Source organism: Pholis gunnellus (assembly GCF_910591455.1).
Source record: "Pholis gunnellus genome assembly, chromosome: 16".
In the NCBI taxonomy this organism is placed as follows: Eukaryota; Metazoa; Chordata; class Actinopteri; order Perciformes; family Pholidae; genus Pholis; species Pholis gunnellus.
The window spans coordinates 6,693,405-6,707,465 of record NC_136543.1 but is presented as its reverse complement, the minus strand read 5'-3'; the positions used below and the strand labels follow the sequence as shown (position 1 = coordinate 6,707,465).

General features: G+C 44.2%; 1 protein-coding gene across 1 annotated transcript; it reads left to right on the top strand.

Annotated features, from left to right (window-relative positions):
- Window positions 1-862: 862 nt before the first annotated feature.
- On the top strand, window positions 863-4,358 carry nrm (nurim). Its single transcript, XM_079176675.1, has 4 exons — window positions 863-1,018; window positions 2,072-2,265; window positions 2,361-2,537; window positions 3,314-4,358. The coding sequence occupies exons 1-4, from the start codon at window positions 868-870 to the stop codon at window positions 3,614-3,616; spliced, it is 825 nt and encodes a 274-aa protein (XP_079032801.1). The 5' UTR covers window positions 863-867; the 3' UTR covers window positions 3,617-4,358.
- Window positions 4,359-14,061: the final 9,703 nt, after the last annotated feature.

Genomic DNA, 14,061 nt, shown 5'->3' with positions numbered 1-14,061 from the left:
AGGGGTCAAACGAATTTGGCCCAAAAGAGGCGGGTCTATGAAGCAGTTTAGCCAATTGCTGATTAAAAATATAAATGAGTGACATACAATTTAGCCAATCAGCGTCCTCAAATAGATTCAGAGTGGGGCCAAAGTTGTTTGGCCCAAAGCTGCGAGTTTTCGTCAGGAGAAGTCTCTACAGGCGAGCGCGAGTTCTACTCCTCCAAGACCCGTTTGAGAGGAGAACTTTGGCGGAGATTCTGCAGTCAAAGAGCTGATTCCAGATCAGCCTGACCTCACAATCAGACAGAAGACTAGCAGGAAAGAGATGCAGTACATACGAAGCTTCTCTATTATCTGTACACCAGACAGGTTTGGCTAGCTGGATGCAGTCATGCTAATGACTTGTCCATGCGGGACAGATCCAGCATGTGACGTGTTTATCAAAGTGTTATTTAGCCTACTGCTTTTTTTAGTGTTGGAAAAAATGTAAAATATTTAACTGCAAAGTAGTAAGGCGTGTTTGATACCTTAATTTTTTTTGCATTAAATCATACTGGTAAGTTTGCTGAAATTGATTGGATGGCCCTAGAACATGTTCCACCAGCCGCCACTGCTGTAAGGACAACATGTGAAGCTGTGAGCCTCCTGTATTCTCTCAGCTTGAGACTGAACATTTTATTTTATGTCTTGATGTTTTATGCTTTAGCATTTTGTTTGTATTTCTACAATGCTTTGTTTTATACCCTACTCTGACAGAAAATACACTTACTGTATGCACTTTTCCCTACTGGTTCAGAGGCGACACCGTGTGTCAATATTCGGTATTACCATAAACTCCCGGAAGAATCTTCTGTTTCTCATAAATGAAGATAGACGCTGATTGAAATGGCGTCAGTCGGGCTACGTGGTTGTGCTATCTGCACCGTATCTCTCCTAAACTTTGCGTTTGTTTTCATATCCGGTGCAGACTTTATTCGGTTCATATCATTTCGAGCCATTTATCACAACATCACTGGGGACACGACGCTCTGTCAAGGTAAGCTTCCGTACTTTACGCTGCTGCTGCAGCCGACCATGCGAAGTTAACGCGAGCTAATTTTAGTGGAGGAGTTGGAGTTATTTGTAAAACCTGCTAACATGAGAAGGCTCTTAGTGTCAGGGCTTAAGTCTTAATCTTAATCTTAACGTTACTTAACGGTAATTGCGGTGTGACAATAGCAACAGCATAGCGGTACTTTATGTATAATATGAATGAAATTAAATCATAATTAGTATGGGTTGGTTTATATTTCACGTTCTGACCACTAGGTGTCAGTGCCCGGCTAGCTCAGTCGGTAGAGCATGAGACTCTTAATCTCAGGGTCGTGGGTTCGAGCCCCACGTTGGGCGATATCTTTTCTTCTGACCGGATTTATTTTTTCAAGCCCGTCAACTCGGTTGTTGTTTTTAATGGTGGATATCGTATCAGAACATGTTTTACGTAAATGTGTATATTCTCAACATAATATACATTTTAAGTCTGTTGTAACTGTTTTAAAAATGGTGAATAGTTTTCGAAAACTACGTTGGTCGAAATCGAGATCAAAAGCCGTCGTCACTGCAGTGTGCCAAATTCTGCATGCTTGACAGAATGAGTTACACTGCTTTGAATCTTATTTATAGGGTTTGTATTTCTGCTTCTCACTCATATCTGACCTGAGAAGCTACTAAACCATGCTTTTGCAAGGTTGATGTTAGGTCATTACGAGGGAGAGGCTTACGTTAGTTAATTCGACTAGTCTGATAAGTGGGCAGCGCCAACTGTCAGAACACTAGATCGATCAAAACCTGTGTGCTCTATAGGTTTATAATATACACAAAAAAACTAACCCTTAATCTTGTCTGGACTGTACAGCTCGTTCAATCTAATAATTGGTAGTCTGAATAAGCTACAGCTGTATTCAAATGTATTTTGTGAGGTTGTACACATATTGACAAATTATTTTATGACTATATTTTAATGCTCAATATAAACATAATTAATGACAATATTCCAGTTGATCAGAATTTGAAGTGACCTTTCTCTTCACACCATTTGCCCACACCTAAGACTCTATACCGTGGTCGGTGGCCCTGCAGGACAGCTCTGTCCTCGGGTCTCTTTTTGTGGATCTGGGGCTGCTGGCTCTCTTCATCGTGCAGCACAGTCTGCTCGCCTGGTCACCCGTCAAACAGGCCCTCCAATCAGTGCTGGGGCCCCTGAACAGGACGGCTTACTGCTTCACCACAGCACTGGCACTCCAGGTACTGCAACACAGACAGAGTTAAAGTTGAACGTGTTTTACATGTCGCTTTTCTTCACCACTCTGCATCCTCATCCTCTTTCCTCCTGTGTTAAGATCATCATGCGCTACTGGCAGCCCGTGACTGGCGCCCCCTGCCTGTGGTCGGTGCGACATCCACCCTGGAGTATCTGGTTCCCTCTGCTCTGCTTCAGTCTGCACTTCCTCTGCTGGGCAATCATCTGCAGCATCCTCATGCTCTTTGATTACCCTGAACTGTTGGGCATCAAGCAGGTAGCTTATCAGTATTACATGTTCATAAATATGTGGGGTTATTTCTGCCTTCATATGACAGAAAACGGTTGAAAGGAAACAAAGAGAGAAGGGGAATGACATACTTGGTGGTGGATTCAACACTGGATGTTGTGATTGCAGTATACTATGCATCTTAATCTCGAGGCCGCCAGGTTCCCCAATACTTTAACTGTTAAACATCGGGTGGAAATGACATTTTGCAGAACAGAAATTCAATAAGTTCACCTTTTATTATCTTCTTAGTAAGGTACTTAGTAAGCTGATCAGCAGTATAATCAGCAGCTCTTTTATCCCCTCGCACCAAATTTGATCAATGGTGTGATGCAACATTATTTTTGGGAGATGCTTCTCAAAATCAGGTTAAATTTTCATTCATTCTTTCTTTCATCAGAGTTATACTTTCATCATCATAGCTGTATTAAGTAGTACATCTTGTTACCTACTACATGATTAAGTTTCCTATTGATTTGCCATAACTAAGGTGCATACAGTATGTATCAGAAAAGTTGAGGTCTGTTACATGTAATTCTTCAATTTACACAAGGAAATGTGCAATGTGAAACGTATCAAAATACATTTTCTTGAATTGTGATAAGTCTGTCAGTGTAGCAGGGAGTGTGTTACCTGTGACAGTGTGAAAAACTGTTCCATAAACTGTTCCATAAATGTTCCATAAATAGTTTGACTTGCTATTGGTTCTGCCTGCTTAACCTAATTTGTCTCTCTCATCCTCCCCCTGCCCTCCTCTCTCTCAGGTGTACTACCATTGTCTCGGTTTAGGGGACCCTCTGCCTCTCAAGTCACCTCGCGCCCAGCGCCTCCTGTCTCACCTCCGCCACCCGGTGTGCCTTGAGCTTGGCGTCGTGCTGTGGCTCCTGCCGGCCTTGTCCCTGGACAGGCTCCTGCTGGCGGGGACTCTGTCGACCTACCTGGCCCTGGCACACTCTCTGGACAAACAGGATTTAGACTACCTCTGCATCCAGCTTAACTACAAGCTGCAGCTCTTTGCCGAGCCGCAGCGGGCCAGCGGTGACACCAGCGACCACAAGGAGGAGTGAAGTGGAGGTCTTCTTACTGCTTCGATGTGAAGCTTCAAGCTAACTGCTGTCTTAATATTCAACAGAAATGTTACAAAACATGACTTCTCAATAAACCTGGCCGTCTGCTGTGCTGAATAAGATGCTCTGGCCATTTCTGCTAAAGGCAAATGACCTAACTCAACTTGACACTGGGTTTTTAAAGTTTTCTTTTCACTGATTACATTTAGGAACAAAGATTCTTAAATGTAATCAGAATATATAAGGTTTTATTGTAAAGTTTTATTTTGTGTCTGTAATTGATGATATTCTTTATTTTGTTCATCATATAGACATTTTTATAGGCATTTACCAAATGCAAGTACACTGTATTTCTATGCCCACTAATATTTAGTTAAATTGTCCTTGAGTAAGAATGTCACACTTTATTTCACACTGTCAAAAAGCACAAAAATGCAGCTTTGTTTTTCACACTTTTCAGCTATCATGAAGAACAATGGCATTTCTCAGATCATGAATTGTATATTTCCTCAGTTGCTTTATCTTGTGTTGGGGACAGTGATGTCATGAACAAAGTGAATAAAGTTGCCTTTTCTTAATATGTCATTCATTCTCGAACTTCAAAAGTACTGTAATCTTTGATTTAACATGTATTTGATGCTGGTATTAGATGTCTGCATTATGGCCTCACTGTAATGACAATAATAACTTTAGGTATTTTCATGTGGAATGAATAAATGTAATAAACTGCATGCAGTAGGTGTGTAGGATGTCTATTTGTTATCTCTATTCATTTCTTATTATTACAAATATTAAAGTAGTTAAAAAAAGAAAAACATGCCATGATGAAATGAGGTTGATCACACCGGAGGTATACTCCTGGAGCTATGAGCTCTGCCCTGCCGACACCACAGCCCCGATACACACACCCCTCCACCTCCATCTTTTTTCCAATTAGTCCTGCGGGAAGGAGGGATGAGATGAGGGGGGTGGGGGGAAGGAGGGATGAGATGAGGGGGGTGGGGGTGGGGGGAGTTGTTGCCCGGACAGACGGCTGTGTTCTTTAAACGCCTCTTCTTAGGTCCGACAATATGGTGTGTGCCGCTAAACTCTCCTGACGGAATTTAATGTAATTATCGGATTACAGTGCAGCCGCTCCAAGCCTGGAAACATTTACTACTATAACGACGACGGAGGTATGTTCGTGCTCTGGTGTACAGTCAAGTTGTGGGGTGATTTGACGTCTTTTTAAAAACAGCCGTTGTGACAGCACAGATTAATCTGTTAGTTATTGGCGAAGGATATTTTCCGTCGAGGAGTGGAGCGCATTACGCACAGCCAAGTGGAGATGACAACGTTAAAGTCTCAGCGGATATAGGCCTACTAATATCTTTGGTTCGTTTTTGGTGAGTTTGATTGAACACTTTCATCATAAATATTAGACTGAAGCAGGGAGTGATTTTCTGTTACATGTGCATTATTCGCTGCAAGCGTGATAAAGTTTATGATACTATTTTTGAGAAAAAGATGAAAGTTAGTCTCAGTTGAACAGGCTGGAAATGTTCCACCGTGTAATTCTGCATTAATTTGCATCTTTCTATGTGCTATTAAACATTGTAAACACATGTCAATTGATATTTAAATTGTGTAATTTGGAGTTTTATAGTTTATACTGTCCTAAAAGTTAAATATCTCGGTGATGTTCACAGCTATTTAACATGGTTGTGGAGAGAATTGATTTTAATGAATTGTTTCCTTATTTGCAGACAATTCCCAGAGGCTCTAAAGAAGAGCAGCAACCATCTTGTTCGAAACCTTTTCTGTTATGTCTGTCTCCTCTCTGCCGGAATGGAAGCAACTCCTGCTGGAGAGAAAGAGGAGAGAGGAGGAGGAGAGAGAGAGGAGAGAGAAAGAGGAAGAGAAGAAATTTGCCAGCATGCCCGCCTGGAAGCGAGGGATCATCCAGCGGAGGAAGGCGAAGCAGGACAGTATAGGTGACAGGGATAAGGAGAGAGACGTCTGTCTGCTGCAGGTGGATGTCAGATCTGCTTCTGATGGTCTGAGTGACACGGACAGCTTTGTGACGGTCAATTTGGAAAGTGAATTGTCACTCAGTCCAGATCCGGGGCTATGGCTGGATGGAGAAGTCAAACCAGCGAGTCAGGTGTCTGTAGAAACTATAGTTCCATTCCATGAAAATCCATTTATTCGAACGCAGAGTGCATGGAGGAAGGGCAGGGATGCAGAAGGAGGGAACGAGCCAGAAGTTAAGGAGAGGGAGAAAGACAAATTGATCCCCAGGAGTCAAGATGGGGAGTTGGGAAGAGGAAGAGAAATCGAGCTGAAAATAGAGAGATTCAGAGATGTGAGTGAGGGAAGGGAAAAAGAGATGAGCAGGGACAGGAGTCAAGGAAGAGAAAGAGAGAATAACAACCAATGGAAAGAGTCAGTTAAAGATGCAGCCAGGGAGCGGGAATTACTCAAAGTAAGAAAAGACGAGGAGGAAAAGGAAACAGACCTGTCATGTAGTGCTTTTTCTCCCCTCGTCCCTTGTCTTCGGACCATCCGAGCCGACAACATCATCATCATTGAGCAGGATAGGAAATGCAGCGATGAGAGAAAGGCTAGATGGAGGGAGGCAGATAGGGAGTGGCCTGAGGAGGACCAGCAGCTGAAGAGAGGGATGAAGATGGACCTGAGGGAGATCCTTGCAGGAGGAGGGAGCATCACCGAGATCCGAGCCTCTGAAGTTCTGATCATAAAGCCGTCGGCAAGTCCTGAAGAGAGGAGTCCAGAAGTAGGAAGAGGAGGGAGAGGTTCGGGTAGAGAGGATGGAGAGATAAAGTGCAGCATGGATGGAAGGATGGAGAGTTTGAGCAGAGAGCTCAGAACAGACATGTCCTGGCTGAGAGAAAAAGAGAAAGAGAGAGCATGGGGCCAGGCAACGGTTATTAAAGACGACAGGAAGGACAGCTTGGATGATAACGTGTTTGTTGAAAGGGGAGGTAGGGTCAGCCAGCTGCTGAGTAAATTCGGACAGCACCCAAAGCCTCCATCTCGATCCAAAAGCTCTGATAATTTCCTCCGACCTGGGAGGAGAAAACTCTTAGGAGATGAAGATGACCAAGAATCTGAGGCAGACGGGAGGAATATGGTACTGAAAGGTGTGCCGAAACGCTCATTTAGCTTCTCTGATCGTGTCCTCTGTGCTAAGGAGAATGGTTTAGATAATGAGGGTTATTATGCAAGGAAAACCCGTGGGAGGATACATTCAGACAAGAGCATAGCGCCGTGGGTCGACGACGCAGGCTTGGGGAAGGAAACCGCAGCAAAGGTCAAACTGGGGTGCACATGGCTTTTAGATAAAGACCGCTTTGGAATGCAGAAAGATGGACATTCAAAAAATGAGGATGAAAAGGGGGGGCATAGGAGAAATGAAGCAGAAATGTGTCCCTCCATCCAACACAGGAGCGAAGTTAAGAAAGTGGAGCCTGTTGATACGAGGGCTTTGGAAAGGGAAAGCGACGCAGATGGAGATGAGGGGTTCACAGTGGCATCGGTCAAAAACACTGAAGGAATCTCGTTTGCGAGAAGACTTACGATCAGGCAGGAGGGGAGAGCAAGAGCTGAAAGAGAGGTGAAGCGCCAAACAGGTGAAACAAGTCAAGAAAAGGAGATGAGTGTAGAAAGACAATCGGAGATGGGGGGACAGATGGAGGAGCAAGTTTGGGATAAAAATGTGTCTGATTGTTGGAGGGAAGAGGGATTCGAAAGTACAATCCCACCTGAAACTTTGCTGAAGAGTCACGTCAAATCAGCCTTCACAGAGTGCTCCAGTCTGCTCTGTGCTGTCACCGATAGGGCTAGAGACCTCCACAGAGGGCCAGAGTGGAGTGGTACAGGGCCACAAGGACCTTACCTACCACACTCTGTTTTGTCCCAACACACAGAGGAGCTTATAAGTAAAATAGAGAAAATAGGAGACACAACTATTCATAGCAGTGAGAAAGGAGAAAGGGCTCACAAGGCTGCATATGAAATGACCAAAGGATCAGATCAGGAAATTGGATCAGAGACACTCCTTAATGATGCAACCCCCAGATCTCCAAAAAGAATTGCACCCATAGGGATCCCTCCAGTTCCTCTGGAGATTCAAATCCCCAGAAGTGTGTTTTACGTTGCCGAAGAAATGGTAGAGAGAAAAAAGGCCGTGGGTCAAAGTGGCGAGGAGAAGGACTGGGATGGAGGCAAAGGGGTTGAGAGGAGGGATAGCTGGAGAATCGGAAAACCCCTGAGCCGCATCGAGTCCCTGCGAGAGAAAATAAGGCAAAAAGAGCTGGAGAAGAGGAGACAAAGAGAGGCACAAGGTGGAGGTGGAGGTGGGAGTGAAGGTGCAGAGATAAACGACACTCACACAGCCGGGGACAAGCGTGACGAGAGGGGAACTGAAATAGAGAAAGAGTGGGAAGCTGCAGCTCAGATGCGGAAGAAGCTGGTCGAAGCAGAGAGGGGACAGGAAGACGCAGCGGTGCAGACATACACGACTGCATTTGACGTCACACAGGAAGTGGGCGTGTTCAAAACCTGCCTCCAACTTCCTGTTTCTGTCCCACACTCACAAGCCATCAGAGGAGAAGAAGTGACAAGCGGGTACGCCACTGCTGCCTCCGAAGTTATCTGTGACAGCTTCCAGATATCTGAGGATGACAACGACCCTGTGAAACATGTGGAGGAAGAGCTGAGGGGCCTCAGGAGCCAACAAGAGAACAAAGAAGCAGAAAGCGAGGAAGAGGCGGAAAAGGAGCTCTCAGAGGAGGAGGTAGAGGAATACACATCGCCTCTCGACCCTGTGCAATCTCTCTCCCCTTCACCGCCTCATCCCAACTCCCTCGTAGCCATGAGCCGGATCTACAAATTGGAGACAGTCGGCTCGAGGTCGGGCTTGTGCCTGAGGGAGAGGACCGTAGACATCCCATCAGTTCACCTTGTTAAAGTGAAGCCCCTCATGTCAAACGCACAGCAGGGGGACAGCAAAACATTCTCAGGTGAGAACATCTGCGGGGTTCAGACAATACAACGACAGATAGAGCAGTTTCAGCTGAAAGAACAGGAAACGCTGAAGTCTTGTGCTTCACCAAACACCCTTCATAAGGACAGAGAGACAAAGGGGCATCCAAGCCCCAGAGGACTGTTGAAGAACCAGGTAAAGGACGATAAAAAGACCCCGGAGAAAGATCACGAAACTTCAGAATCGCATCCCAATGTGTCTCCTCGGCGTGTCCGCTCTCCAACATCTCAGCTGAAACAATCTAACCAGACTACCACAGTCATCCCCTCACTTCTCAGGAGCCAATCCCCGGACAATACTCTGAAAACCTCGGATTACGCCCCGACCCCGGCCTCCTCCCCGTGCTCCCCATCTCCTGCACAGTCTCCGAGTGTCTCTCCATCTCCAACCCCATCGCCCACGCTCTTCTCCATCAAGAGTGCCTCTGGAGGCCAAGTGAAGAGAGGTGTCACCATCACAATCGCCCCAAAAAAGCCTGCCGGCAGAGGAGTGACGGGACCCACAACGGGCTCCACGGCAGTAGGGTCGAAACCCTCAAAGACCTCATCGCAGCAGGCCCAGATGACCTCCGCTGCGGCCGAGCCAGTGAAGAAGAAGTACCCCACAGTGGAGGAGATTGAGGTGATTGGTGGATATCAGAATCTAGACAAGTCCTGTCTGGTCAAGAACAGAGAGACCCCAAAAAGGGTGAGTGTTTACTTTGTTGTTTGCCTTTCACTCAGATAAATGTAAGTAAACTAAAAGATTTATTTTCCACTAACCATACAAGCAAGGGCACCAAAGACAAGACAAGAAGTTATCTGCATCTCTCAGTAATTTTAACATGTCGTGTTGCACAAACGGCAAATTTGAAGACTTCTAATTTCAAAAGGGATGGTCGCTTTTGAAATTCATCAGAGGTGGTTCAGAGGGCAACGCCTCGTTGTCAAGCAGAATCTCCTTTCTCTCTTGGAGAACATCCCTTTTGATTGGGAAGTACGATCACAGACACCGACTAAGCCGGTTAAAGCCTTATCAAGCACGACATCTTGATTCTTAGCTATAAAATCCTGGAGGGATCTGCTTTGCCATTTGCTTCTTAGGTCAGATTCTTTGCAGACTTTTCACTTTTACCACATGATAATGATTTCACAATACATATTTGAGCCAAACGTGTGGACAGCAGAAAAACGGACATGTTTTTGGACATCTTTGTTTTAATATTGGCACACAAAACCACAGAGAGACAGTGAAAGAGAGCTGCGTGTTGCTTTGTTTGCTGAAATGATGGTTCAAAGTATTAGAAAAGGGTTTGATATAGCACCCCTTAGTTTGTTGAAGCATCTGCAGAAATGTTGCAGGTTTCAGTGGAGACAAAACAGTTGAGTAGGAAACCACAACGGCAAGAAGCCAACTCCTTCCTCCCTTTCTTTTTTTGTGTTGTCTGTCTACCTGACATCCCATGCTTGATTCTGTGGATGCATGCAAAGAACCACACTGGTATTTACAGTAGTTCAGTCTCAGCAGCCTCGACTCCAACAACAAACAAATCTCACTGGAGTTAAAGGTCATATTACGACTTTCTGTTTTATTATTTCATGAATCCAGTCCCTGTTTGATGGAGAGTGGGAGAGGAGCTCTTATGTAATAAAGGGAGCCAAGCAGGAATAATCTGTGTCTGTCCTTTCTTACCAGCTTGTGGTGATGAACGTGACTGTATTTATGTATTTTAGAATTGTATTAAAAATGATATCTATTTTTTTCTCCATATAAGAGTTAAACAGCTGGTAATTTCCCCTGAGTCTGCCTGTGTTGCCAACTGCTTCCTTGTTCCCTCGGACCAGTTCAGCTGTTTTTGTTGAGTCAGCCCTCCCTTCCACTCAGACAATTCTCTCTTTGTACCTTCTTGGCTGTTTCCTAGCGGGGATTTGGTTTGTTAGACTGGATCCTTGGCAAACTGTTGAACACGCTGACCCTCCCAATGCATGACTGAGTATTACTGTCAGCATGCCGCCAACTCTTAGTTTGATGTGGGTGAAATGGAAAGAGAAAGAAGTGTTCCAGAAAGATGTGAAATAACTTAATGGTGGTCTAAAAAAATTAGTTTGTCAGTCAAACTGAGAGAATTGGAGGCGATTTAAGGCTTCTTGTTTCGTCTAACAGAAACTCACGGTCACACTGCATGTTTTCGCTGACTTCCTCTTTCAATATATTTCACTTCCTCTAAACGAGGGACGGAGATCGACACGAGGAAGCGACGCAGTGTACATTTTTAAAACTCTAAATGCGACTCAGACACTAAACCACCTGTTTTCAAAGACTTGACTAGCCGACACAAGAATGAAAGAGAAACTAGGGTTTGGTAATGTTTCCCCAGCTTTAGATTTCCCTGTTACTGTGACCTCTAATGAAATAAACAAACAATAAATCATTTATTTATAAGCAAAGTCCGCTTCAGCTGCAGCGAATGACCACTTTGCGACAGTGATTCTCTGACCACCTGTCGCTCTCTCGTTGATGCCCTTCAGACTGTTTGACGTCAGGCCTCCTTCCCTCCCCCCCATCTGAACCCACGCCATCGTGTCACAGAGGGGGGTAACCTGCCTGCTTCTCGTCTTCCTCTTCCTTTATTTTCCTCTTCATATGCATGTCTTTTATCTTGGACTATCTCTCCATCAAATGCAACCTATGTTGGTTTGATTCAGACTCTGGAAACCAAAAATATGGCATTTTTTTCTTGATTTTTAAGAGTGGGTCTGATATGTTGGTCACAATCTTATTTATTAATTTATGTTAGATTACTTTAGTTTTACTATGTTCTAAGCAATACCTTGCATGCATTTTAATGGATTTTAATATTGTCTTCTTCAACTATAAAAGCATAAATTGGGGGTCAGTCTTATATAAATATCGCTCTAAACCGAATATGACACTTTATCATCCAGCGTTACTAAACAAGCAGTATTGAACCTGTGAAGACGTTTGGTCAAATATTGATACAGATATGAACTTCCTGCTAATGACAACTTCCCTCTTGTTCTCCTACTCTTCCAGTTTCTGTCTCTCGACCGGGGCCTCTGCTGTCCTGCTGCGTTAGTTACGTTAATCGGGTTCATGGAGGGAGGATTAGCCTCCTGTGCCTTAGCATGATTCGCCGGGCCTCGTTAATGCAGTGCTATTATCTGCAGACAGCTACTTTCAAGGTGAAGCAGCAGTAACACACGAATAATGTCTGCAGTTTGGTGTCTGGTCGTTTCAGGCTCCATCCAGATCATGGCTGCACCTCTGTGTGTGTTTACTACGGTGCACATCTCTGCTGTTCTTATAAGACACACCGTGGATATCCTGTTGGGTCTGTTTACACCACGCTGACATTGGAGTAAACAAGCTCCACGCAAACATCCGTCAGGCCAGGCAAAGACGACGGAGCCTCATTCTCCTTTGCAGCACTAGCTCTAAACAAACTCAGTTTCTGTCCCTGAACAACAAATAAGTTAGTGCACGAAGTGTTCAGACAGTAAATACTCTACAGAGGGAGTATTTATGCCGTGCTAAGCCTCACGCTGTCAGTTAACATTTAACTGACAGAGTACAAACATCTCCCGGAGTCTCTTCAGCGCCTCAAAGCTGTGTTTACATTTGACCGTGCAGGCACATGTCAGAGGGGAAATCAGTTGCTACAGCAAATATACTACTATTTGCACTTATCAGAGGCAAAAGGGGACATTTTGATTCTGACATGTTATTTATTTTACTTCCTCGTTCATTGTATAATGGATGTATGTTTGAAACAGCTCGCTAACTTGGTGGCCATATTTTCCTTACACTTTCCTTAGTCATTGATAAATAGAAGGCTTGCTTGAACTCAAGTTGCCCCTAGCTGTTTAAACGTTCTTCATGCCCTTTTGCCTTCAATCAACAGATGACAGTAGAGACACTCCGAGCTGCCTCTACTCAGAATATAAACACTGAACATGCAATGATGTAGAACTTTATTTCCAAATGGTACATGTGAGGGTATTAATAGAAGCATTTATACCTCTCGTGAGTGGATGGCAGAGGTTTTCCTTGTACAGTATCCTCTGCTGAGCCAGCGGTTTTGTAAAGCAACCAAGTTTGCTTCACACAAGGCAAGAAAATAGAAGATCTGCAGTGATTTAAACAAATGAAAAAAGTAAAATAATCCTCTTTTTACTCATGTTTACAGGGAAAGGTGTGTTTCGACGAGGACCAGCTGGAGCAGGTGTGTGAGTACCCATCAGAGACCTCCATGCTGGCATGTACCACCTTCCCTCACGACCTGTGGAGGGTCGAGAGGCTGCAGGGAGAGGAGGTGCAAGAGGAGGAGGCTGAAGTGGAGGGAGGAGCGATTGTCTCCAAAAGCACAAGGAACGTGGGGATTGCAACAGGAGGGGGTCTAAGAGTGGGTCAGTGTCACCCCCTTCTCAAGAAACACAACGTGTAATGAGTGAGATTATGGGTTCACATTCATGATGTCTCACTGTGAAACAATCCATAGGTTTGGACTTTACTCCGGCTAAGATGGCGTTTCTATTCTGTTTTATTTTCACTGTGTTGAACTTTTCTTAAAACAATACGTTGGCAATATTGTACTGTATGACTTTGCTATTGTCAGCAAATCCCAAGAAAAGACAAAAATCAACAATGAATTATTGTATTTCTTGTGAAGCCAAAGTCTGATTTAGCTGATTTCTCTGCACCATAGCGCTCTTTATAAACACATAAATGAGCCTCAGTGTTGTTCTGGGTGACATGTTCTTTCATCATGAGGAACCAGGGCATTGTAGTTTTATTTTGAGCCAATCCCACATGTCATATATACTCAAATACTAAATGTCACTTAGCATGTTTTTTTAGCTTGGATGCTCACGTAACAATAAGTTCACAGCAGGTGTTTGTACCATTGACTCCTGTCTCAAAGCTGCTCAATAGCCTCCTCCATTTTAGACTCTGAGCCTCTCTGTTTCCATAAAAGCCAGGTGGACGTCACTGTTAAGAGAGCTTAGTTTTTGTCTTTTCATGGGGTTTTATCGACAATAAGAAAAATCTAGAGTTGCGCCAGCCTTCAGTAAAACAAACACACATTTTCAGAGTTTTTTCCAAATGGTAGCGCGTTAGCAGTGTTGGCAAACTCAGCATTGTAAAGAAATACATTTTAAAAAAAAACTATATTGGTTTTAAACGCAGCAATGGCAAATGTAAGTTTGGTAAAAAATGTATTTTTTTGGAGCGCGAATGGAATTGTTTGGTTGCATTTATGGTCCTCAAAAAGCCATAAATGTCTCTGTTGGTGAATGGGAAGAAGTCAGCTCCAAATATCAAGTGGAATAGAAATCCTAGAGTCACATTTCTTACCTTCCATCTCCGTCTCTCTGTCTTCCAGATGAGTCTTGCCCTC